General features: G+C 44.1%; 1 protein-coding gene across 1 annotated transcript in view; it reads left to right on the top strand.

Annotated features, from left to right (window-relative positions):
* The first annotated feature begins 417 nt into the window (after window positions 1-417).
* The window catches only part of Rnf13 (ring finger protein 13), a 78,016-nt gene continuing 50,528 nt past the window's right edge, over window positions 418-27,905 (top strand). Inside the window, exons 1-2 of the mRNA XM_005077902.4 lie at window positions 418-553; window positions 27,481-27,605. Of these exons, the coding sequence (XP_005077959.1) occupies window positions 27,492-27,605 (114 nt within the window). The 5' untranslated portion in view covers window positions 418-553; window positions 27,481-27,491. The remainder of the gene's footprint in view (window positions 554-27,480; window positions 27,606-27,905) is intronic.

Genomic DNA, 27,905 nt, shown 5'->3' with positions numbered 1-27,905 from the left:
CCTGCCCAGACCGCAGGCGGCTCGCTCCAAGCCGACCTGGATTCCAGAGCCAGGCGTCACCGGCGTTCCCCGCCCTCGTCCGCCGGCTCGCTGGAGGGCCGCGCGCCAGCCACGTCGAGGCTCCTCGGCCGGGATGGGTACAGGGAAGAGGCGCCGGCCCCTGTGCACCGCCCGGGGCAGTCCAGGTGGCTTCTCCACCGCACCCGCGGCTTCCGACAGCAGCCCCTCCTCTCGCCTCCCCGTCCACACCGGGGGCGGCTCAGAAAGACGCCCCGCCACAGGGTAGCTCTCCCGAGCCAGCCGACGCCGGGGGCGCGGCTCGGGGGAGAGGGGCGGGGCCTTGACGGGCAGCGCCGCGGACCAATAGCGTCTCTTCGCCTCCCAGGGCGGCCCAATGAATCCCGCGAGGGGGCGGGACTTCCGCTCGTCCCGCTGTTGTCCCTTCCCGGGGACTGGCTGGGGACGGGGCTCGCTGTGGATCCTCCGTCATGAGGTCCGGGTAGCGACTTTCTCCTGGGTGCTCGCGAGCCTGGGTTCCGGGGACGGACTGCAGGTAAGAGCCCGGGTGGCTCGGCAGCGGCAGGCGGGCGGGCGGGGGCTGTCCCCAGGCCGGGCCGGGAGAACACACACCCCACCCCCTCCCTCCGGCCTGGGTGCAGCGGCCCGCGGCGGGGACGTGCGTGGCCCCCGGGCCGCGGGCTGTGACAGCCGAGGCCCGCGCCGGAGACCGGGCCCTAGCGCCCCGACCTGCCCGCTTGGAGGTCTCAGGGTGTCGGGGGATGGACTCCGCGTCCCACGCTCCCTCCCCGAGGTATGGCCTGGGCAGGGACTTGCAGCGCTTCCTTCCCTTGGTCCCGCACTGGACTCCTAAGTCCTGGGCGAAATCCCCCTGGGGGCTGTTTTGTCTTTTAAAAAAAGGAAAAAAAATGAAGACAGCCAAATGCGATCGCTCGCTTCCTTGCTCTCTCTTCGCCTCCCCCTCCCGTCCCCCGGAGAGCTCAGCGTTCAGGCTTGGACGTGACCTTGCTGGGGCTACTACACTCCTCCCCCCAGTCCTGAAGTCCAAACTTCGGCGAGGACGCTCAGAAACAGACCGGTCCCCAAGAGGGAAGCCCTTCGGCAGCCTCTGCTGCAGGCGTCCTCCGCTTGCTGTCGGTGAACCGCTCTGGTTTGGTCCTCACCTGGCAGCGTCTTTTTAAAATCCTCAGTTTCAGCACCGTGGGCAGCTGCTGTGTGGGCTGCTGTCTGCCCCCCAAACCCTGCCCGGGTGTCACTGTTCGCTGCCAGCGATGCAGCAGTTAGGGTGCAAACTGCTTTCCTCTCAGCAGCGGCTGAGAGGACACGGACGGCTAAGCCTCACCAGAGCCGGTGGAAACAGGCCGTTTAAAGATGTAGGGAAGGGCGGTTTGAGAGTTTAATCCGTCATGGGGTCATGGTTTATTTATTTGAGACAGGATCCCTCTGTGTAGCCCGGACTGACCTCAAACTTGCCATTCTTCCGTCTCTCAGCCTGCTGAGTGCTGGAATTACTGGGCCATCAAGCCTTGTTTAAAGACAGTTTTTAATGGGTCCAGGAAGATAACTCCATTTCAGAGGAACGCCCCTGGACTTGAGTGTGCAGGGCCACAGGGATTCATTAATTGATTTTTTAAAAATAGTTGATGGAGAAAGTCCGCTTCAGTTTTTCTTTTTGAAGAGGAAGCTGTAAAATGTATTATTGTAGAATTCAGGGAAAAAAATGTTTCCAAAGACGGGGGTTACACTTTGGGAGTCAGACTAGATTTAACTCCGGTGTTCTGGGACATCCATAAATACAGAAAGGGCTGGTGAGATGTTTCAGTGAGTAGCAGAGCTTGCTGTGCAAGCCCAATGACCTGAATTAGATTTCCAGAACCCACGTAGATGCAGAAGTGGAGAACTCACTCTGCAAAGCCATCCTCTGCCCTCCACACGAACCCTGCAGTGTGTGACTTCCCTTTTAAGTCATACACACACAATAAGCAAAAGAGTTAAAAAATGAAAAAAAATGGAAAAGTTGTGAAGATTAAATGAAATGAAGCATGTCTGCTACATAGTTCAACGTCACTGAGTTGACTGTATAGAACTACAGTGGTCCCTATGTAAGGAATGACAGTTATCTTAATAGCACACGAGCGTTTTTCTCTACTTTTCTTGAAGTCAGCATGGTGTCTTGATGTGCAGTGTAAGTCGTGTGTAAAAACCATGGATAGGGGTTGACTATGGAAGGGTTTGGGGCTGACTTCTCAGTTGTCCTCGTTATTTCTTTAAGGATTTTGGAGGTGCTGTGTTGATAGCAAGCGACTTACTTTGACGTTTCTACATCTGAGACGAACAGATTTTGTGTCAGCTTTCAGGCACTCAGGTCAGCAAAGTGAGGGCAGAGTAGGGGTTTGACTCTAGGGTTAGGTTTATAGTGATGAGCACGACTTTATGTTTTGTAGTTTTTATTTTGAATAGGTATTAAGTGATTTGATAAAATACTATGGTATACTTATGTTAGCATTAACTAAAATAGTTGGATTTTGAAATTAAAAAAATGACTTAATGAATGAATAATGTATATCTGAAAGCTGATGAGCAAGTCACAATAGTGTTTGACTTGTTATTACCGTATGTGCCAGTATGGTCATTTCCTGTGACATAAAAAAGAGGAAGGCAGTTGGTAAACACTGTTAAGTTCTCAGCAGAAGAAACAGAATTAGCAGACATGTGAGTTCATTTTAATAAAGTACGGAGATGAATGATGGTTTTAAGTTCATATATTCTGCAGATAATTATTGAACACATCTACAACATAGAATTAAGCTTTTATGAAGATTTTGCACTGCACTAAGATTGATTTGAGAAGAATGAAAGTATATGATTGCTAGTGTCATAGTATACAAATAACAAAACCTAATAGTTAATGTTATTAGCTATGGGTCCAAAAGATTTCTAATTACCTTGTGTTATCACACACAACTCTCAAATTCATTATTGTGGTAGATAGTACAATTATGACTTAAAGTTATTTTTTTGTATGTGGCCTCAAATTCACAGAACTCTGCCTACCTCTGCCTCCCTAATGCAGGGATTAAAGATATGTGCTATCTTGTCTGGCTAAATTATTTCAACTTATATTTCTACATGTTTAAATTTCTGTGTATGTGTGTATATATGTATGGTGGACTGTGGAGGCCAGAAGACGGTGCTGGCTACCCTGAGGTTTGAGTTAAGGTGGCTGTGAGCCACCTGATGTAGGTGCTGGGACCCAAACTCAGGTCTTTTGGAGGAGCAGGAAGCTCTTCTCCACCATGTCCTTAGTGCCCACTTACATATGCCTTTCTTACAGATGAGCTCAGGCATCAGGGTGAGCTCATGCATGTAGTAGAGCAGATCGAATTGAACCCCTCCAGATTTGACACTAACTATATAAAGCCTGTCTCTCTGTGTCACATTCCTTAAAAGACACCCAGGGTGGGGCTGAGAAGGTGGCTTAGTGGGTAAAGAACATTTGCTGCATAAGCATAAAGACTTTAGTTCAGATCCCTGCACCCATGCGAAAGATCTGAGAGTGGTCCACGCTTGTAACCGTATCCTGGAGAGATGGTGGGAGACAGGAGGATGTCTGGGGCTGGCACGTATGTACGCATGTATATTCTGTACCACACACCATCATAATGCCTCTCCCCCACATGAAATACTCTTGAAAATTCTAAGGTTTGACTTGCTGGTGACTTCGGCTAGTTTGCTTAACTCTTTTGTCATAGTGTCTGGGCACCGGGACAGTTTGTAAATCACTGGAGAGAATGAGAAGCCTCAGTCTTGTTCTCTAGCTGAGGATGTGGCTATTTGCATAGCTGTTTGTAAACGGAGGAGAGTGGGAGACAGCAGACCCTACGAGGACATGATCAAAGCAGAGGTATGGAGGAAAGAAAGTCAGAGAATGTCTGCCGAGGTTGTGTATCTAAGGAGCAGGCTCGTGGAGAGAAATGCTAAAGAGTGTGGAAGCCCTCCGATGCCAGATTAAGGATTTTGAGTTTGGATTTTAGTTGAGACAAATCCCTCTGTTATGAACACTAATTTGGGAACAGAGGTCCAGCAGTGGAGAAGTGGAAGCCTGAGGTGGGCGTTCAGAGTTAAGACAACGTGTGAGGACTGTAAGGAAGGATAGGTTTAGAGTAACACTTAAAATAACATTGGGACTTGACCTGGCTCTGGGCGGATCTAGGGGGAATGCTGCTGCTATTACTGTAGATGAAGGATATCGCGGTGAACAAGTTTCAGTGGACTGATAGCAGGAGTAGACTGAATGGCGGAGAAGAATCAGCATGTGGAAAGGTAAAGTGGGTCCTGGAAGCTCTGTGTCCCATGAGCAGAGGCGTGAGGGTCACACCCCGAGGAAACGGCCTAAACTGCCATTCCTATTAGGCAATTCCTCAGGCCTGGGAATTCCTCAGTAGGTAAGAATGTGCTGATGTTTGCCTGCAGCACACTCTGCTAGTGGAGGGGAAGCAGTGGGGAGGAAACGTCATGTAAACACATAAGGCTCCCATTTCTAAAGAGCTGCAAACTGGACACTAGAGGTTCTCACAGTAATGTCGGAAGATGTTTGAGAAGCAGTGGGGAGGAAACGTCATGTAAACACATAAGGCTCCCATTTCTAAAGAGCTGCAAACTGGACACTAGAGGTTCTCACAGTAATGTCGGAAGATGTTTGAGAAGCAGTGGGGAGGAAACGTCATGTAAACACATAAGGCTCCCATTTCTAAAGAGCTGCAAACTGGACACTAGAGGTTCTCACAGTAATGTCGGAAGATGTTTGAGAAGCAGTGGGGAGGAAACTCCATGTAAACACATAAGGCTCCCATTTCTAAAGAGCTGCAAACTGGACACTAGAGGTTCTCACAGTAATGTCGGAAGATGTTTGAGTTTTCTATTCTACCAGGCATTTAAACACGTGCTCAGCAACATTTCCGTGACCTCGTTGTTAATGAACTTGACTTGATTATAGCAAAGCCCTGTTTCAGAGATGGACAGCAAAGGGAGTGCACAATTAGGAAGCGTGCACCCTGCACTGAGGTTTGCACTGAAAGAACTTAGAAGGGTGGGACGGTGGGCTGGGTCAAGCTCTGTGAGAGAATCCTGTCGCCTCCCATGCTCTGGCTTCAGTCTGCCCGTTCTGGCAGCTGATGATGGCAACAGCACTGCTTTGGAGTTGTTTTGAAGATTAGTTAGTATGTGAAATGGTAATAGTAACTGAGATGTCTGTGTTATCATTACACTCAGCTAATGGGACCTGTGGTAAGAGAGAGGGAACATGTCTTAAAGCCCTCGTCAGCATCTTAAAGGGCTCAGGACTAATAAAAGAAGGGCCTGGAAGTCTATAAGTTTTGTTTTTTTTTCAGATTTTCCAGGGCTTTCATGAAATTGCTTGATTTTAGATTATGCTGTGGACTTCGTCACTGAATTATATTTAGTTCTCTGATGTCAGGTTAGGCCTGAGTAACTGGCCAGTCAAACAGGAGTCTTTGTTGGTGAGCGGGAAGAGAGCAGGTCCGTGTGTGTCACCTCACTAGAGAACACTCCTTGAACTCTGCTGCTCGCGTTCCTCTCTTTCTTTACCCGGCATTCTTTCACCCAGCACAGTATCCAGTGCCTTCTTCCTCATGCGCTGTTCTAGGCATTTGGTGAGCATCACTTGACTGAAGGCCCTGTCCTTCTGAAGCTTGACTTTTTGTGGGAGAAATGGGTGCCTTTTTGTCATTGCAATTAGATTTTTTTCTGCTGCATGTTCAAGCCATGCTACGTAAGCAGAAAAGAATAACGATACCAGGTCCTGGTTGGCTGTGAAGAGTACTTTGAAAGAAGGGATCATGTCTTTCTTTTACCTCCTCCCCAACAAGGGCTTACCTTCTGAACAGGGCCAAGTGTTACACATATGTTGAATGTTAAATTGTTCTGTCTCCAACTTTGCTTTTGTTATCTCCTCTTAGACAAAACGTTTAAAGTCAGAAAGCTATTAATGTATGCAAAAGTAAGTGTACATTAAATGTTTGTGGTAGGCAGGAGGAGGCTGTGCCAAGGCAGGGGCCAGGCTCTGAAGGAAATTTGTACTGCAGTAAGTAGTAAGGACTGCGCATTCACTGCATGACCAGCGAGAAGGGCGCTCTGAATTGTATTTCTTGCTGCTCTAAGAGACCAACTGAAATAAGGTTGTTGGAGACAAAAGCATCAACATTAAGGGAATCTGGGTGTTATTATTCACTAACAATGACTTTTTTTTTAACCTTCCAGTTAATTCTCTCATTGGTAAGGTAATTGGAATTTTTCAGCTTAGAAATCAGCTTACAAAAATGTTGCATTAATATTTTGCTTTGCTAACATAGATAAAATGGAGCCGATTATAAATTTCCATTGAATACAGATCAAGCTAAACAGCTTGATGAAATAGGTTTAAGACTAAATTTTTACCAAATTCGTGTTATGTTTTGGTTCAGTTTACTAATGACTGCTGTGTGCCTTTTAAAAACAGGGTGAAATGTAGTTGCCAGCTCTTTCATACAGAGGAAAATGAGCTGTAATACTTTTTTTTTTTTTTGTTTTTACGAGACAGGGTTTCTCTGTATTGTTTTGGAGGCTATCGGTCCAGCCCCGCCTCGAACTCACAGAGATCCGCCTGCCTCTGCCTCCCGAGTGCTGGGATTAAAGGCGTGCGCCACCACCGCCTGGTGAGCTGTAATACTTTATATTGAGCTTTAGTACTAGGTCATAGTAGATTTTTCACCTTTTCGTGTTTTAAGTTTATACAGTCTTCATCATATTCATTTACTATTATTCTCACTTGTTCCCCTCCTCTTCCTTTCTGAGACATTTTTTGTGTGTAACTTTGCCTTCCTCTAGAAGAAGACATTCATGCTATTGTCAACGATGGTCATAAACCTTCTTGAAGAAATCAATCTTCTAACTGCAAATTCTAAACATGTCTTTTTATGGTGCTGATAATCGTAAAACATACGCATCAAATATGTAAACATTCATAGCCACATTTATACAATTTAAAGAGCAATAGATTTTGGGATAATTCTGTTCACTAATATAAGAGGACTTCTGGTTGGGTAAAAGAATTTGGTCTAAAATAATTACTAAGGAAATTAGAAATAGGTTAATGTTTTGTTGCTTAAGTGTTGTCTAGTTCAAGTTCAATATTTAATGATTGAAATATCCACTTAAACTTTGCAGAGGGAGTGAATCTCAATAGAATTACTTCCCACTGTGGAAGACGTTCTATTGAGCCGATGAGAGATGAAGGCTTCCGAGTGAAGCCCTGAGAGAGAGAGAGCAGTCATTGAACTCTAGCTTTTCTTACAGAAAGCACCTCAGCAACGCTGAAGTTTATCTGCTTACTGTTCTTGTAATTTCCATATTTGACCATAGAAAGAAAGTGCTTTATGCTCATGAATTATAAATGCTAATTGACTTTTTAAGGGGGGTAAAATTGATAATCACCTAACAAAAGTAACCATGGAAGGATTGGAAAGGTAGCATAGTGCGTAAGAGCACTTGCCCTGCAACATGAGGACCTGAGTTCAAATTTGTAGCATCCACATAAAAAGCCGGGCAAGGCTGTGAATCGGGAGTGGATCCTGAGAGCTTGCTGGCTGGCCATTCTGGTTGAAATAACAAGCTTCTGCCTCGGTGAGAGACCCTGTCTAGGGCAGTAAGTCATAAGATAGAGGAACACATCCCACAGCCCCTGCTGGCCTCCATACATTGTGCACCAGCTGCATACCATCATACTCAGATGCGCCACACATTTACAATGTCCCTCTTACACCAAAAGATCTAATCATTTAGAAAGTAGCAATTCAAGCCGGGCGTTGGTGGCACACGCCTTTAATCCCAGCACCGGGAGGCAGAGGCAGGCGGATCTCTGTGAGTTCGAGGCCAGCCTGGTCTACAGAGCGAGTTCCAGGACAGCCTCCAAAACAATATAGAGAAACCCTGTCCCGAAAACACCAAAAAAAAAAAAAAAAAAAAAGAAAGTAGCAATTCAGTGGCATTTTGTATATTTTCAACGTTGTTTAGTTTTGAAATGTTTTCACCACTTCAAAAAAAAAATCCTGTACCATTAGCTACTACTCTTTATTTCCTAATACCCTTAGCCATACCAACCACTAATTATTTCTCTTTCTATGCATATACTTACTCTGATATTTTATATGGAATCAAATGTTGCATGGTTGTGACTTAGTAACATTCACTTAGTGACATGTAGTAACGTGTGCGTATTCCTTTACAAGCACCAGTCATGATGGATATTTGGATTGTCTTAACCCTTTGCCTGTTATGTTTAGGGTCTCTGTTAGCATTCATCAATGAGGATGTGTTTGAGTACCAGTTTTCTCTAGGTATACCCTAAGAGTGGAGTTGCTTATGGTAAGCCTGTGTCTAGGTTTTTGAGAACCTGCATAACTGTTTTCCATAGTGCCTAGAATAGTCTATATTTACATTGGCAGAGAGTGAAGATAATAACTTCTCTACATCTTTGTATTTCCTGTTTTTCCTTTTTTAAAAAAATTAACCTGCTTGGTGTGTGAATGTCTGGTTTATGCCTGTGCGTGTGTTTGTATGTGTGCTAGACAGGATGTGTGTATGTCTGGTTTATTCCTGTGCGTGTGTTTGTATGTTTGTGTTCTAGACAGGATGTGTGTGATGATGGGTGTCTTCCTCAGTCTCTCTCTACAGTAATTTTTGAGACAGTCTCTCACTAACCTGTATCACACTGGTTCAGCAAGCTCCAGGGTCCCCTGTTTCTGTGTCCTGAGCACTGGGGAGACAGTTGTGTACCACCATGACCAGCTTTCTGAGTGGTGGGTATCTGGACTTGGATCTTCATATTTGTGTGGCAAGGACTTTATCTACTTACTGATCCTTCTCCAGCTTCCTATTTTCTGTCTTAAAAATTATTATTGTTACCCTTGTGAGTATGAAGTGGTACCTACCTATGGTTTTTGTTTGTTTGAGACAAGGTCTCACTATGCCTGGAGATTGCTATGTAGACCAGGTTAGCCTCAAATTCACGGAGATCTGTCAGCTTCCCAAGTGCTGGAATTAAAAGTATGTTCCACTATGCCTAGCCCTACTCATGATTTTGATTTGTGTTGCCCTGACACCAATGACTTTGAACATATTTTCTTTCTTGTTTTTTAAAATAATTTGTTTATTTTATTTTATGTGCTTTGGTGTTTTACCTGCAGGTATGAGGGCATCAGATCCCCTGGAACTGAAGTTACAGACAATTGTGAGCTGCCATGTGGGTGCTAGGAATTGAACCCTGGTCCTCTAGAAGAGCAGCCAGTGTTCTTAACCACTAAACCATCTCTCTAGCCCCTGAGCATCCTTTCGTACACTTATTTGCCATTTTTCCAGACAGTTTTTCTCTGTATTGTTTTTGAGGCTGTCCTGAAACTCACTCTGTAGACCAGGCTGGCCTTGAACTCACAGAGATCCGCCTGCCTCTGCCTCCCGAGTGCTGGGATTAAAGGTGTGCACCACCAACACCCGGCACCATTTTTTACTTAAGGTCTTTATCTTTAAAAATTATCTTTTTGATACTGAATTTTTAAAAAGTGGTTTATATGGTACACACCTTTAATCCCAGCACTCAGGAGGCAGAGGCAAGCAGATCTCTGCGTTCAAGGCCAGCCTGGTCTACAGAGCAAGTTCCAGGTCAGCCAAGGCTTCACAAAAAAACTCTATCTCAGAAAACAGAGCAAAAGTGGTTTATAATATGTTGAAATTAATTTGCTTTTATTTTTGTGTATCTGTGTTGTACATGTGTGGGTCCCCTTCGAGGCTAAAAGGGGTGTTGGATCCCCTGAAGCTGGAGTTACAGGTTGTGGTAAGCTGTCTGCAGTGAATGCTGGGAACCTGGAACTAAATCCCGGTCCTTTGAGAGAGCAATAAGCAGTGTTAACAATTAAACCCTCAGTCCTGCTCCTTTCTGTAGTCAGGTATTAGACCCTTATCAGATACACAGATGGACAGATTTTTTTTCCTTTTGTTGTGTGATCTCTTTATCTTAATAATGTTCTTTGATACATAAAAGTTTTCAATTTTCAGTAGCCCAGTTTAATTGCTAACATGGAAATTTATGTTTTTTGCAATTTTTTTTTTGAGAACTAGCTGGCCTGGAACTTGCCCAGGCTGACCTTGAACTCACACCTGCTTTTGTCTCCCAACTTAGACTCTAGGTGTCCCACTCTACATGGCTCTTTTTGTTTTCTTTTAGAATAATATTTCAGTATGTAAAGTAAGCTATATGAATTTGTGATTTTTTCCTTCATCTTTCCGAGTGCTGGAATTTGCAGGTATGCACTGCCATATCTGGCCTGACCCTGAGTTTTCTTCAAGGACTTTCCTAATTTGAACTCTTATATTCAGGCCATTGGTCCACTTTTCTGTTACTGTTTTGGTGTGGTGTCAATTTCGGTTACAGCTTCATTGTCATGTATGTTTCAGTACCCCTGGCTGAGGATGGCACTCTCTGGGCTCAGCAGCCTTTAAAAAGATGATGTGTCCCTGTGTACGTACAAGGGCTTACGTCCAGATGCTCTGTTCTGCTGCCAAACTCTGTGTACATGCTTATAGAAGCATCATACAATTTTGATTATTGTAGCTTTGTAGAGAGGAAGTTTTGAGATCCAGAAAATGGTGGCGTTAGATGATCACAAGCCACATCCCCAGTAACCCACTTCTCACCAGGCTCCACACCCTAAAATTTCAATCACCTTCTACTGTGGCAGCCTCGGCTGACTTTCACACTGGAGAGTGCTAACCATTGTACCAGCACAGCCAGCTACTTGCTGCCTGCACAGGGCCATGCCTTCAACACATGAGCCTGTGAGGGATATTTCTTAGTCAAATTCACATTCTGTACTTGGGTCCTCCATAGTCACGTGCCCTCGTAGTGCAAACTGCGTCTAGTCACCTCCAGGAGTCTCGAAAGCTCACTGGTTCCAGTGCCGCTGCTCTGTAGCCTGAGTCTCCAGTCTCCCCTGAGCCTCAAGCCAGAGTGTTAGCCGTGAAACCCGCTAATGTGAAACAGATGTTAGCCGTGAAACCCGCTAAAGTGAAACAGATGTTAGCCATGGAACCCGCTAAAGTGAAACAGATGTTAGCTGTGAAACCCGCTAAAGTGAAACAGATGTTAGCTGTGAAACCCACTAAAGTGAAACAGATGTTAGCCGTGAAACCCGCTAAAGTGAAACAGATGTTAGCCGTGGAACCCGCTAAAGTGAAACAGATGTTAGCCGTGGAACCCGCTAAAGTGAAACAGATGTTAGCCGTGGAACCCGCTAAAGTGAAACAGATGTTAGCCGTGGAACCCACTAAAGTGAAACAGATGTTAGCCGTGGAACCTACTAAAGTGAAACAGATGTTAGCTGTGAAACCCGCTAAAGTGAAACAGATGTTAGCTGTGAAACCTGCTAAAGGGACACAGATGTTAGCCGTGGAACCCGCTAAAGTGAAACAGATGTTAGCCGTGAAACCTGCTAAAGGGACACAGATGTTAGCCGTGGAACCCACTAAAGTGAAACAGATATTAGCCGTGAAACCTACTAAAGTGAAACAGATGTTAGCCGTGAAACCTGCTAAAGGGACACAGATGTTAGCCGTGGAACCCACTAAAGTGAAACAGATATTAGCCGTGAAACCTACTAAAGTGAAACAGATGTTAGCTGTGAAACCCGCTAAAGGGACACAGATGTTAGCTGTGGAACCTGCTGAAGTGACGCAGGGTGCCTGGAGTTACTGTGGCACAGGAGAGTCAAGGCATGGAGAAGGTGAAACCCTGTAGCCCCCGCCTGGCTTCTGTACGCGTGGCATCAGCCCTCAAGGACTGGGACAACTGTGCCTCACAGCGTTGCTGGTCGCAGGCCCTGCGGCCTCTTTGCTGCCTGTCTTGGTAGACATTCCATTTTCCTGGCCCCTCAGATCTCCATCGCCTCCTCCACTTCACGCCCACAGACTCACGTTGTCCTCTTGGTGTTTGCCTTCAGGGACTTGGACCCTTTTAAACATAAAGATAAGCAGATGCTGTTATGACCCCATAACCATTGTCTTAACCCTGCAGCACACGGCCGATCCAGTGTCTACCAGCTTAAGCCGCGCTTGACTGCTTCCACCATGGCTGCAGTTACTGCTGACTACCTGGGTGCTGACCCCGGGAAGCACTTCCCTAGGTGGCCTTGTGTGAACAGGTGTCCTGGAGACGCTTCCCAGTTTTCTTTTTACGTGGTGGCCTGTGATGGACGTGGTGTGGCAAGCCCCGGGATGCCTTCACGCCATGTCATTGCTCTGTTAAGCCCGTAGCTTCCTCATGCTTGGGATAACACTGCCTGCCCTTGCTTTCCTGGACAGATTGCAAGTTTTCCAAATCTCTTTTACTTCTTGTTCCTAGTTTTCACTATCAACTTAGTAAGCAAAGGGTAATGTCCCACTTAAGTGCTGGACTGTATTGAAATTTCCTCTGCCAGATCAATTTGTCACCTTTAAATTAACCCACAACACAGTCTTGCCTAAGGCATGAACAAAATATAGATGAATTTTTTTTTTTTTTTGGTTTTTCGAGACAGGGTTTCTCTGTGGCTTTGGAGACTGTCCTGGAACTAGCTCTTGTAGACCAGGCTGGCCTCAAACTCACAGAGATCCGCCTGCCTCTGCCTCCCGAGTGCTGGGATTAAAGGCGCGCCACCACTGCCCGGCTTAGATGAATTCTTTGACAGAATATTACACACATCCATTTTCCGAAAGAGTCATGGTTCCCACCTGAAGCCTTGCGAACAGTTTTTATGTGACATTTGTGTGGGCATTCCGAGAGGCACGAAGGAGCCATGTGCTGGGGCATTCCGAGAGGCACGAAGGGGCCATGTGCTGGTATTTGGTGGCTTTTGCAGCCTCAGTTGTGACAGCAGTGAGAAGCGGCGACAGGTGGGTGTACCGACAGGTGACATCCTCTTAATGCAGGGGCCCTCACGCAGGCCGTGGAGCAGGGCCCTAGCTCTCTGCAAGCCTGTGGGCCTCCGTGGGCCTGGGAAGAGAACCCTTTAGCCAGCTCTCACAAGCACCACACGCTCCAGGCTGTGCTCTGCTGCAGATCTCTGATGGTATCTGTACACCAGAATTTCCTTGCCTGTGGCAGAGACTCTGGTTGTGGCCTGCTTTCTTGGCGGTGTTGGACCAGCTCTATCTGGACAACGTAGTGAAATTATCTGCTGCCTGCTTTTTCTTCCACCCTGCTCAACTGAGAACTACCCAGCTGTGGAAAAAGAATCCCTCTTCTACGTTTGTCCTTTTGGAAACCTCAGTCTTAATCTCCTATCATAGTTTATCTGTCTGTCTGTCTGTCTGTCTGTTGAGACAGGGTCTCACAGGTAGCTCTGGCTGGCCTGATACTTGCTGTTTAGATCAGGATGAACTTAACTCACAGAGATCCTCTTTTCTCTGCCTCTTGAGTCCTGGGATTAAGGGCCATTTCTGGTAATCTTCTTCATAAAAGGTTAAAAGCAGATTTTTGACTAGTTGATTGAAAAAACTTGCAGATATTGAGTATAAACTCTGATAAGCACTGACATTTATATAGCTGTGAAACAACTACAATAATGAAGTTGACAAACTTGTCCATTATTCTTAGCAGTTTTCTCACACCCCATAGGATTCCCACCCTCCTGCCTCTGTAATGTGCATCTTTATACTTACTGTCATACCATAATTTAGTGTATTGTGTGGTTCATGTCTCCTGATAGAACCCCCTCCTGGAACAAAATGGTATTGGTATCTGGAATAGATCTGGGATGCTTAAAAAAAATTGAGGTTTTTGTTTTTGTCTTGTTTTACCTTGGGTCTGAGGACAGTGCTGAGCCATTTGCCAGTTGGACTTGGATGGTAGCAATCACAGCGTCACAGTTGCTAAGCTATGGACTGCAGTTGTTTGTATTGCCTAGTGATGCACATGCCTGCTGCTTTTGAACTCTATGTCAGTCATACTCTGCTGTGTGGGGTAGAATGCTTTGGGAGTGGAGCTGGGGTAGTGGCTCAGCAATTGTACACTTGCGGAAGGCCTAAGTTTAGTTCCTAGTACCTATAACTCACCTGTGTAAGGATTGCAACTGCCGGCGTATTAGTTACCTTCCTGTTGCTGTGACAAAACACTATGATCAGAAGCCTTACAGATGGAAGGGTTTGTGTAGACCCATGACTCAGAGGGTAAGAGCGGGGAATGCAGGGCTGCGATGGGAAGCAGCAGAACGGGAAGCTGAGAGCTCATCTCTTCAGCTGCAAGCATGAAGTGACACAAGGCATTTAATCTGAATGCCTGCATCCAGTCACTAACAAGGCTGCACCGCCTAAACCTCCCCAGGCAGTGCCACCAGCGGGGTTCAGATGTCCAAGACTGTGGGGACATATCTCGTTCAACCCTCTCTTAGCCTGTGACTCCAGTTTCAGGAGGTCTTATCCACTTCTGACCTTGGTGGACATCAACAGCACGTGTGTGGTACACATACCTATATACAGGTACTCATACATACACATGAAGATAATCTTTAAAGAAGGAATAGTTTGTGTGTAATTGAGTGCGTTTATTGCAAAAAAATTGAATTTTCTGCCCGAGATCTGCCTTTTTCTTTGTTTTTAAAATATTTTTATCTATTCATTGACAATATCATGCATGTGTACAATCTTGATTATATTTACCCTAAGTCTCCCTCCTATTCCTCATAGAATTCCCCCACAGGTCCCTCTCCCTCCTTCATGCCCTTTCTTTTTGTAAACTCCACTGAGGGCAATTACACTGCTTACATGTACGTGGATACAGGGTCTTCATGGAGTATGGGAAACCAACCAGCAATCATATATCCGAACCATCATCATGATCATCGTCATTTTGATTTTTTTTTTTGAGACAAGGTCTATGATGTAGCCCTGGCTATCCTGCAGCTCCCTATGTAGGCCAGGGTAGCTTTGAACTCATAGAGATCAACTTGCCTGTGTCCCCTGAGTGCTGGGATTAAAGGTGGGCACCACCATAAATTTTAGAAATCAGCGTGAAGACTAAACCAAAAATGACATAAAGACCCACCACCCAGAGTTAACACATTTACAGACTATTTTAGTTTCATAATATTTAAGGAATTACTTATTTTTACATGTATATGTATGTGCCACAGTATAAAGATGCATACCACATGTGTGCAGGGACCTTCAGAGGCTAGAAGAGGGAAGGCGGAAGAGGTTTGTGAGCCACCTGACATGGATGCTGGGATCCAAACCTGGGTCCTTTGCAACACCAACAGCTACCTTTAACTGCTGAGCCGTGTCTTCAGCCTCCAGCGTTCAGCGTTTGTATATTCATGTATATTTTTAATACATGCGTGGGACGTCTCTCACTTAGCCTTTCTGAGACAGTATCTCACTGTGTTGCCTATGTTGGCCTTGAATTCCATTGAGCAGCTGGGACTACTGTTGAAACCACCACACCTGGCTTTAGTGGAAACAGGATTTTTATTTGCTTTTGGTGGTGAGGCCCATGTTAGGAGCTGCTCTCCTTCTGAGCATTAGGACAGCTTTAGTGTAAAGTCTTAAAACTTTTAAAAGAGAGGTTAGCAGGCAATCACATTAAAGGTTTCATCGGAGACAGATAAAGAGAAGTGCTGTGTGCATTTGTTTTATAAATGTTAAGCACCTAATTTTTGTCAAGTGCTGTTTACACATCTGTAAATACTGATGTCCCCGAGAAGTACTTATTCTTCCAGCAAATAAGAACCCCAAACAATGAAAATAAGAATTAGAAATTAAGACAGGAAGCAATGAACATTTTAAAAAGCAGGAGATAAAAGGAGTAAATCATGGTGGATGTGTAAACTGACCGCAGACACTTGCTAGGGGTGGGTCTGGCTTCTAGAAACGAGGGTGGAGGCCGTAGCTGGGGGGACACCGTAAAGCAGCAGGTTGCGGGATCTGTGCACAGGAGGGCCTGCGGTTCAGAGCACTCTTGGAGTTTTGTTCCCATCATCCAAATCCTGTGGTCACAACTCCCTGTAACTCTAGCTCCACGGGATCTGGGGTCTTTGGCCTCTGCAGGCTCCTGCACTGAAGAGCTCCTCTCCTCACACACACAACTGAAATAAAATGTAAAGAGAAAGTTGTGGCAATGATGCTGACGTAAGATCTGGTGTGTGACAGTGTGCCACCATTAACTCAGAGTCCACGTTTACACACCCACACTCCCTGTGGTGCCACCATTAACTCACTATGACAGTCCACGTTTACACACCCACACTCCCTGTGGTGCCACCATTAACTCACTATGAGAGTCCACATTTACACACCCACACTCCCTGTGATGCCACCATTAACTCACTATGACAGAGTCCATGTTTACACACCCACCCTCCCTGTATGCCACCATTAACTCACTATGAGAGTCCACGTTTACACACCCACACTCCCTGTATGCCACCATTAACTCACTGACAGTCCACGTTTACACACCCATACTCCCTGTATGCCACCATTAACTCACTGACAGTCCACGTTTACACACCCATACTCCCTGTATGCCACCATTAACTCACTGACAGTCCACGTTTACACACCCACCCTCCCTGTATGCCACCATTAACTCACTGACAGTCCACGTTTACATACCCACACTCCCTGTGGTGCCACCATTAACTCAGAGTCCACGTTTAGACACCCACCCTCCCTGTATGCCACCATTAACTCACTATGAGAGTCCACGTTTACACACCCATACTCCCTGTATGCCACCATTAACTCACTGACAGTCCACGTTTACACACCCACCCTCCCTGTATGCCACCATTAACTCACTGACAGTCCACGTTTACACACCCACACTCCCTCTGGTGCCACCATTAACACTTGAGAGTCCACGTTTACACACCCATACTCCCTGTATGCCACCATTAACTCACTATGAGAGTCCACGTTTACACACCCACACTCCCTGTATGCCACCATTAACTCACTGACAGTCCACGTTTACATACCCACACTCCCTGTGGTGCCACCATTAACTCAGAGTCCACGTTTAGACACCCACCCTCCCTGTATGCCACCATTAACTCACTATGAGAGTCCACGTTTACACACCCATACTCCCTGTATGCCACCATTAACTCACTGACAGTCCACGTTTACACACCCACCCTCCCTGTATGCCACCATTAACTCACTGACAGTCCACGTTTACACACCCATACTCCCTGTATGCCACCATTAACTCACTATGACAGTCCACGTTTACACACCCACACTCCCTCTGGTGCCACCATTAACACTTGAGAGTCCACGTTTACACACCCATACTCCCTGTATGCCACCATTAACTCACTATGAGAGTCCACGTTTACACACCCACACTCCCTCTGGTGCCACCATTAACACTTGAGAGTCCACGTTTACACACCACACTTCCTGTAGATCCTTGACTGCTTTGTTGTTTTCTATCTAAGAACTGTACTAATATTGAAGAATGAGGGATGAAGGTGATGCTGGCGAGTAAACAGAATTGTTCCTAGTATTTACACTAGAAGTTCTTTCCCCTAAAGTAAGGAAGCTGGAGTGACAGTTCAAGTGACTGTCTCCTGTTCTATCCTAAAGGTTGTGTACAGCACTAGAGAGGATGGCATTCCTGTCAGGTCATTAACACAGAGCATAGCATAAAATCAGGTTTTCTTTCAGTCTTAGCTATAGTGGTAGGATTCCCATTTGCATGGAACATCGTAAAAATAAGACATTCTGGTTTAGGAGATATACTGTGAAGTACACTGTGCATATTTTGATAACCACAAAACCCAGAATTGTCTACTGTGTTTCCCTAATGCTCAAGATTTCAAAATCCCTGAAAAAGGTTTCATTGTCAATTGTTCATTTCTTGTTTTCTGTGTGACTCATTGCCGGGGTTGACAGCCTGTGATAGAGTTGACAGTAGCGGCATTGAGAGAACTATGAAGTATGTTTCTGTTTGTGTTTCTACCCCGCCTTTCTTCTTGTACGTTGACCTATTCATTGTCCTTTGACTTGTAAGAAGTTTATGAATAATTGCATGATATGTCACTTTTCATGCCTGATCAAGGAAGTGTTTTCCAATTATGCGTTGGACTCATAACTTATATTAGTGTTTAATGTAAACATTAACATAAATGTGTTCAAGATCTAAGCATAGAAATAGTATATAAAGAAATCAAGGAAAAGGTTTGCATAATTGGATTTCTTACATATGACACCTAAAGCAAAGGTTTTAATAAAATCAAAAATAGATGAATTAGATTCCATGAAAAATTAAGTGTTTGTGTGTTGAAGGACTTTTCTACTGTTTACATAGTGAAAAGATAATGCACTGAATGGGAGGAAATATATTTTCAGTGTTATACTAACCCCCATAGCTCAACGACAACAGAACAGTTTGATTACAAGTTAAATGAGTGGCTATTTCTCCAGAGAAGATGTACAGATGGTCACACAGTACGAGGTGCTCAACATTGCTAATTCATAGAGAAATGCAAATTGGAAGTTAAACTCAGTGCCCTCTAGGGTGGCTGTGTCAAAAAGAGCCAACAGCAGGTGTTGCTAGCATGGGGGCCCTGTGCACTCCTGGTGGGACACACGCGCTTCAGCACCCATGGAAAGTGGTTTGATTCTCCAAAAGTCAGCCTTAGCCTGTGACCCTTCAGTTCCACCTCTGCTGTCACTGCATTGGATCTGGAGCACAGAGTGAAGAGACGGAAGACAGGCAGGGAACAGTCTGACTACAACACGTTTGCAGTTACTGCATACAGAGCCAAGGGAAGCTCTCTCCCATGGGAAGAATCTGGCTGGGACTCCTATAGGTGCAGGGCTTTGGAATGAGGAACTGATGCAGCTCTGGTCTTGCCTTTCTGGATTTGTTTTCCTCAGGCAGGACAGACTGTCATGGGACACATGTTGTCTTAGCAAACATTCCCATCTGGGCTGACCAATGACTGTTGAACAGAGCTAGCTGTAATCTCAGAGGAATTCTGTTTTTACAACTGAGGCGATCTGTCACAACCAAACTGACAGCAGACACACAGGTAATGTGTCTTAACCAGTTAAGAAATGTTTGCTAATGGATGAGTAGGTAAACACGATGTGGTGTGTGCACCCCATGGGGCACTCACTCTTCAGCTGCAAGAGGAAGCAGAGCCAGTGTTTGGATAGCACAGATGAGTGTTTAAGACATGCTGGTGAACGCGCCAGTCACGGTGACAGCTACCCCACACTGTCAGACTCCGGCAGGAAATGGAGTAAGCCCTGCTGAGTGCCGCAGGCTGCATTTTGTCAGGGTGAGAAGGTCTCAAGATACATATTGGTGACATAATGCATGACAGTAAAAACATGGTTTGTCACTGAGCTGCTTTTGAGTTGGTAAGTTTTACACATATCACACCAAACACGAGAATAATGGACTCCAGAGTGCCTCTCCATCACCTACAAGCCTGTCCATGTGGACACTCTGTGACTAGGACTCTTCTGAGGAGGTTTTAGGGTCTGTCAAGTAGACATCATAGCTACGCTGTCCTTGTTGCCTCCAAGCTGTCTTTTTATTGTTGGTTTGATGAGACTATGTTGTACTCAGTGTTTCTCATTATTTTAAAACATTTTATTCTCTTTATTTAAAATTAAACAGAAAATGTTTTGGGGGCAGGGTCTTGATAAATAAAGCCCTGGCTGGTCTTGAATTTGCAGCAATCCTCCTGCCTCTGCCTCCCTGGTGCTGGGATTACAGTCATAAACCATCATGCCTGGTGATCTCTTTATGTTTAACAACCTCTTGCTGTTTCCTTATTCTCTTACCTTGTGTTGCCTTTGTTTTGTCTTCTATTACATTTTGAAGAAATTCTGACCTTTAAGCTAGGCAATCACCTTGTCATGTCTTATAACTTATTTATTTTATTTTTGTTTTTGTATTTCATGTAATTCCTGTAAGCTTGAAGTTAGGGAGAAGGAAATTGTTGCAGATTAGAATCAAATTAAGACATTGCTGTAAGGTTATTTCTCAGGCAAGATACAGTCTAACCTGGACAGAAAATAGAATGAGAATTGGAAAACTTTGTATTATGCCAGGAAGCTGGTTTTAGATAAAATGTCTACTAATATGCATTAGGACTCTTTCAAAGCAGGGTGAATGAAGACTAGGCTGTGACTACAGATGGCGCTGGTGGCTCCAGAGTGCTCAGTGGTTAGAGCGTGCTCTCTCTCACGGCACCTCTGTGGTGACTCACAGCCATGCGACTCCCGGCCCAGGGCTCCACTGCCACCAGGCACACATGTGGTGCTCACACATGCCTTCAGACAAACACCCACACACAAAATAAAGACAAGGCTTTAAAACAGAAGAATGTGGGGATGGTCACATCTTGAGAAAACTAAGCAGATTTTCCTGTGCATTCTCTTTTGAACTTCCCCAGTGGTCAGTGTCACCTGTGATGCAGAGCACTGGGTGACTATAAGAGTGTCCCCAGTGGTCAGTGTGACCTGTGGTGCAGAGCACTGGGTGTCTATGGAGCTCTTTAGGAAGGTTGTTGGGAAGAAGGCAGCGAAGGAGAAAAAGCATTTTTAAAAACTAAAATTTGCATCTCATTTTTATTTATTGTGTGTGTGTGTGTGTGTGTGTGTGTGTATGTATTGGTGTGTGCATGCTCTAGGATGTGTATGTAGGTCAGAGGCCAATTTACAAGAATAAGTTTCCTTCCATTGTTGTGGGTCCTGTGCATGGAACTCAGACTACCAGGTTTGGCAGCAAGTGTCTTTATCTGCTGAGTCATCTCTGTGACCCTGAAAAGTATTCTTTTTAAACTATTTTTTTAGATTAGGATAAAACAACAGGCTTTGTCGTGGTATCATCATGCATTTGTGTCGTTGTACATTGTTTCCATTCATTTTTCTCCCCAGCTGTCCTCCCCCACCCCCTCTAGCTGAGTCCCTTCCCCATTAGTAGTTCCTTCCTTCTTCCTGCTCCCTGGTTTCATTACCCTGTTTCCCAGTGATCTAAGCTCCCCTTTCAAGTTTTGCGATTTACCTGTGTGCATGCACTCACTTGTGCGTACATGCTCACGTGTGTGCACACACAGATAATTTTAAGTTTCTGCATAAGAGAGAAAACATGTTATTTGCTTTTCTGAGACTACTTAATTCATTTAATGACCTCCATTTGCATTAATTCTCTTGAGTATGTCAGTATTTCATTTTTCCTTATCACTGATAATGTTCCGTTTTGTACATGTACTATATGTTCTTTATCCATCTGTTTCTATCTCCTGGTTGTGAACAGCGCAGACATGACATAAGTGCACAAGCATTTCGGTGATGTAGACTTAGAATCATTCAAGTGTACACCCAGCGGTGGTCATATGGTTATTCAATTTTCATTTCTTCATTACTGTATCTGTGTGTATGTTCAAGTGTGCTCATGCATGGGTATTTGTGAACTTGTTATTACACATGTGGGGGTCAAAGGCGTTGGGTCTCTCCCTCTACCAACTGTGTCCTGGAGACTGAACACAGGGTGTCAGCCTTGCCAGCAGGCGCATTCACCTGGTCGTCCATCTTAGTTAGTGGCTCTGTTTTCAGTTTCTTGAGGAAAATCCATTCTGACTGGGCAGGTTGGTTGTGCAAATTTACATTCCTGTCAGCAATAGGTGGGGCTCTTTATTTCTGGTCTCCTTGCCAGCACTTACTATTTGTTTCCTCGATGTTATCATTCTGAGTCTGATGAGAAAGGATGCTTCAGTTGTAATTAGCATGCCTCCGTGACTGAGAATGCTGAACACACATGGTACTCATTGGCCATTTGTAGTTCTTCTTTTGAGAACTGTTCATTGAGTTCATTGGTTCTGGTACTGGTTGACTTCTTTGATTTTATTGATGTTTACTTTTTCTGTTTTTTAATCTTATATACTAACCCCTTTCTGATGGTTGGCAGAGAGGGTTTCTTGAGTCCAGTGATTGTTTTCCTCACTGTTAGAACCCTGTTTAGAAGTCCTTGCCTATGTTTACATCTTGAAGTGTACATCATAATTTTCCTCTAGTAGATTCAGGTCTACATTGGTGTTTGATCCACATTGAATTGACTTCAGAGAGAGGGGGGGGAGGGAGGGAGGGAGGGAGGAAGGGAGGGACGGAGACAGACAGAGACACAGACAGACAGAGACAAACACAGAGAGAGACATAGACAGAGACAGACACAGAGAAACAGAGATAGATAGAGAGAGAGAGAGAGAGAGAGAGAGGGAGGGAGGGAGGGAGGGAGAGAGAGAGAGAGAGGGAGGGAGGGAGGGAGGGAGAGAGAGATTTTCTACATGTGGAAATACAGTTTTCCCGGCACACACCAGTTTTTTAAGAGGTGGTCATTTCTCCGATGTATGTGTTTTACAGTTGTAGCTGTGTGTACTTATTTTTGGGGCCTCTATTCTGTTCCAATGATTGCATGTCAATTTTTTGTGTGATCTTGACCTTTTAACCTTTCTTTTCTATTGTGAATGGAATTTCCCCCTTACTTTATTGTTGTCAAGTTTGCTGTTGGTATATAGAAAAACTACTGAGTTTTTTTTGTATCCTGTTAACTTTACTGAAAGTGTTCATTAGGTCTAAGAATTTTCTTTCTGCTGGAGTCTTGAAGGTTTGTAAGTATAGGATCATGTAGTCTACAAGTAGATATAGTTTTACTTTTTGGTTTTGTCTGTATTCCTTTTCTTTATCTTATTGTATTGTTCTAGCCAAGACTTCCAATTGTACAGTGAATAAATGCAGGAAGTGGGCACCTTTGTCATTCTAGATTTCAGAGGAAACACTCTGTTTTTCCCATTTAGAATGTCACAGGCTATGCGTATGTCATACATAACTTTCTATGTTGAGTAGTTTCTTTCAGTCCCTCGCTTCTCCGGGGCTTTGTCACGAAGTGATGCTGGACGTTGTGGAAAGCTCATCTGTAGCGACTGAGATGGTCGCGTGCTTTGTCACCTTGTGTCTGCTTATGAGCTGAATCATGCTTACTGCCTGGCATATGTTGAACCATCTTCATGGCATGTTGCTTCCTGTGTTCTTGAGTCGGATTTGCTAGACTTTTCTTTGCGTGTGTTCTGTGTATGGTGTGTTGTGCGTTTACGTGTGAAGTCTGACAGTTGATATCTCTGCTTCCTCTATTGTTCTCTGCCGTATGTATGTATGTATGTATGTATGTATGTATGTATGTATGCATGTATGTATGTATGCATGTATGCATGTACTTTTTTGAGGCAGGGCCTCATGCTGAGCATGGTGCTCATCAATTAGATAGACAGGCGACAAGTGAGCCCTGGGATCTCTGCCTGTCCCTGTCTCCCTCACTGCTGGAGTTTCAGTTGTGTGCTGCCACACAGACATTGTGTAGGTGGCATTGTACTCACTCTGGAAGTAGACAGACTGGACACACACAGTACCAATATAAACAAACTATGTGGCTCTGGAGAAGTCTCCCTTTATCCAGCTGAAAGGAACAGCTTCCTTTAACAGCTGGTGAGTAGCCTCCAGATTCCCTTGGAGATCATGCTCAGTTTTAAGAAATATATGGCACAGGCAAGCAAATATTTTTTTTCAAATGTCATTATTTTTTTCTTCTTTCCTACAAGACTGCGGTTGAGTCTGCGGGGTAAGGGTGGGTGTTGAGTGGTGAGAGCCTCGCTATGTTGTTGTTCAGGCTCGTCTCCAATCCCTAGATCAAGCAATCCAGTCACATCAGCTTTCTAAGTAGCTGGGGCTACAGGTTTGTGTTCTTGTACCTTGCTTGGGAAAGCATTTATATCTGAATGCTGCTTAGTAACATGATTGGCAGTTTGCATTTCTCTCCACACAGTAGTGAAGTGCTGGGAGGAGCCATTAAAGAACCTTTTCCCATTAGAAGGCTTCTTGGGGAAGCAAAGTTAACTTAAACCAAAGGTAAAAACTTTTGTGCTTTCTTGAAAATGTATTAATCATGAAAGTCTTAGTTTGTGTTCCTGATGTTGGGATGAAGCACTGTGACCGAAAACAACTTGGAGGACGGTTTATTTGGTTTACACTTCCACAGCCTTAGTCATCATTGGAGGACGTCAGGACAGGAACCCACACAGGGCAGGAACCTGGAGGCAGGAACTGACAGAGTCCACAGAGGGGTGCTGCTCTCTGTCTTGCTCTTCGTGGTTTACTCAACTTGCTTTCTTATAGAGCCCTGGACCACCAGCCCAGCGGTGGCATCACCCACACTATTTTGGGCCCTCCCCCATCAGTCACTAATTTAAAATATGCCTTACAGGCTTGCCTGTAGTTAGATCTTATGCTCTTAGAGGGGCATTGTCTCAATTGAGGCTCCCTCCTCTCAGATGACTTTAGCTTGGGTCAAGTTGATAAAACTAGTCAGCACAATGAACCTTCTTCATAGAAACTGCATATAGTTATACATACAAAAATTAATATTTGTGTCATATTTGTAGTTTTCCTCCAAATTCTTAAAAATAACAACAACAAAAAAAAACCTCACAGCATTTAGTGTCACCTGATAGTAATGCGAGGGTCATCAAAACAATGTGAATAAATGTTTCAGAAGTACGATCTCTGTTCAGATTGTTTTATGCATCTGTACTGTATTATGTAATGTGAGGTTCATGTGCTTATCAAGGCCAACAGTCTGTCAGTTGCTCACTGACTTGCTCACACAGATGCATCTGAGTCTGACACCTAGTTTGCAAATGTCTGAAGATGTAGCTCGTAGGCTGACTGTACTATCACTGACCACACCCATGGCCCCAACCATTGCACACTGTAGAGGCCCGTATGAACGTGTGTGCTGCCTAGTGTCCGAATAACACACCAGTGAAGATACTTTACCCTAAAAAATAATTTCAACGATTATACATCTACATTTTTATTATATCCCAATTTACAAGATAAAACTTACTTCAAATATACAGTACAGTGGTTTTAATATATTTATAAAATTGGGCAACTAATACAAAAATCTAGTTTAGAACATTTGTCTAATCTTCTCTCCCTGTCTCTGTGGGCAGTTACTCTGTTTTCACCTGTCCCCTTGTCTTGTGGTAACTTCTGTCAACCACTAGTCAACTTTAACACACTTTCATCGGCAATATTGATGGCTTTGTAAAATGGCGTTTAAAAAACTACATACAGGTATTTTTCTTTCAGTGTGTGAGTCAGATTCTGTATCATTCCCCACCAAGAACACTCAGTATCATCAGTGTTGATTCTCTGTAACTTGGTGATATTAAATGAAACAGTTCATTATAAAGTTTATTGTCTTTGTTAATCTCATTTTTTTCGTAGAAAGTATACTATACTTTTGAGACTTGCAAATAAAGATTTTATCCATTGTTGACTGTATTCAGCCCTATCCTGGGATTTTGATTTGCTATAACACAGATTGGAGAGTAATTTAGAGAACTGATTGATTTGGGAGAAGCCGACACCAAAGGAGATGAAGTTTATGAGGGGGAGATACAAGGAGGTCTGGGAGTAAGCCACGACATTTCTGTGCCCTGGGTCCAAGAGTGTAAAGAAGAGAAGGGGCCATTTTTGGATATATATATGGAAAATAAGATTATATGCTATTAGGAGATTAAGGCAAAACATTGAGTGCCCCTTACAAAAAGTCCTTGGTATGACTAGTGTTTCAGTACTTTTAAAGTATTTCTGCAAATTAAACCAGTAAAATGTTCCTAATCCAAAAATCACAAATGTGAAATGCTACAAAATCTGGAACTGTTTGATTTCTAGATCAGAGAGGGTCAACCAGTTTTTTTTTTCTTTAATGTCCATGTAACACACAAAAGTATCTTCTACCTTTAATCCCAGCATTAGGGAGGTAGAGGACATGTATTCAAGTCCTACATATTAAGCTGTAAGTCAGCTGTTGTTATTGTGAGACCTTGTCTCAAAAAGAAAGAAAGAAAGAAGGGAGGAAAAGAGGAAAGTACACATGTGGTCATGGTGGCATACATCTCTAGATGGAGGTGGTCCCTGTGAGTTCAAAGCCAGCCCAATCGCCTAGTCTGCGTAGGGAATTCTAGGCCAGCCAGGATCATTCAGTGAAGCCTAGCTCAAATTATATGAATTTGTGTTTAACAAATCCATATTATTTTTTTTTTTTTTTGGTTTTTACGAGACAGGGTTTCTCTGTATTGTTTTGGAGGCTGTCGGTCCAGCCTGGCCTCAAACTCACAGAGATCCGCCTGCCTCTGCCTCCCGAGTGCTGGGATTAAAGGCGTGCGCCACCAACGCCCGGCTCCATATGAATTTTTATATTGAACAAAAGATGCAAAATGTAGAAAAACTTTAAAATTTAAAGCAAAGTTGTCTGTTTTCTTTTTTCTTTATTTTGATTGAAATCTTGTTTCTCCAAAAACTGGGTTGGTGAACAAGTTGTGTTATAGCCAAGCACTGTGAGGGAAACATTTGTTTTTGCTTAAAACGCAGAACATAGAATCACTGGGTGTGTGCTATCATTTAAAACTAGCCCCACCCCTAGTACTGTGGGATTGAACATACCCTTATTTTTGCTAGGCAAATGCTCTAGGTCATCCTGTATTGATTAACTAAATGTCCTAGTTCCCGGAAATTCTTGTGATTTTGAAATACCTTGGTTTTATTTGATTTTTGTTTTGTGCTAATTTTTTTGAGACAAGCTCTCCCCCCCTCTCTCTCCCTCTTCCTCTCCCTCTCTCTCTCCCACTCCCTCTCCCTCTCCGTCTCCCCCCTGTCTCCCTCTCCCTCTCCCTCCCCCTTGTTGTTCTGGAACTCACTATGTAGACCTAGCTGGCAGTCACAGGGAGCAGCCTGCCTCTGCCCCCTTAGTGCTGGGATTAAAGGTGTGCACTACTGTAGTTGGAAGCTTTTATGTGTCTTGCCCAGTCCTGCAGCTGCTTATAAAATAATCACTCAGAGGCTAAGTTAAATATAATTGTTTGGCTGATGGCTCAGACTTGTTATTGGCTCTCTCTTCTTAAATTAACCCATTTCTAATAATCTGTGTGTCAACACGAGACTGTGACTTACCGGTCATATTCTGGTATCTTACTTCAATGGTGGCTGCATGGCATCTCTTTGACTCTGCCTTCTTTCTTTCTCTATCCCTGTTTGGATTTCCCGCCTAGCTATATTCTGCCATGTCATAGGTCAAAACAGCTTTATTCAACAACCAATAAAAGCAACACATATTTGTAGCATGTAGAAGGACATCCCACATCACACTACCATGCCTGCCTTCAAAATATGTCTTCGTTTTAATATTAGTACATTTGTCATTAAATGGATTATTTGGGATCTTAGGAATTAACGTGGGAAATGATTTATTCTGGAAGAAAGCACCTGTCTTCCATTTATTCTTTCCTTATCTTCTAGGTGATTACAAGATGCTGCTCTCCATAGGGATGCTAATGCTGTCCGCCACGCAAGTCTACACCATCTTGACTGTGCAGATCTTTGCATTCCTGAACCTGCTGCCTGTAGAAGCAAACATTTTAGCAGTAAGTATAATTTATTTATGTCTAAAAATATCACTTAATGCTTTAAAGAAGCCATGAATGATGTGATCTTATGTTTATAAACATGCCAAACTGCATATAGTTACTTGAAAATTGGGTGTGTTTTATTTTCTTTTGTTTGCTTAAAATCCAGTGTAAATTTCATGTACATTAAGTACCCAATAAATGGTGTGTTTGTCCCTTAAACTCTGTGCCCATACCTACATGTTTATGTTCTATGTAGAATCTTATTGGTTTCTTTAATGTCTAGTATCTTTTATTTCCTTCTTTTGAGACAGTTAT

Source organism: Mesocricetus auratus, unplaced genomic scaffold (assembly GCF_017639785.1).
Source record: "Mesocricetus auratus isolate SY011 unplaced genomic scaffold, BCM_Maur_2.0 Super-Scaffold_100011, whole genome shotgun sequence".
NCBI lineage: Eukaryota > Metazoa > Chordata > Mammalia > Rodentia > Cricetidae > Mesocricetus > Mesocricetus auratus.
This window is presented reverse-complemented; position numbering and strand designations above follow the sequence as displayed.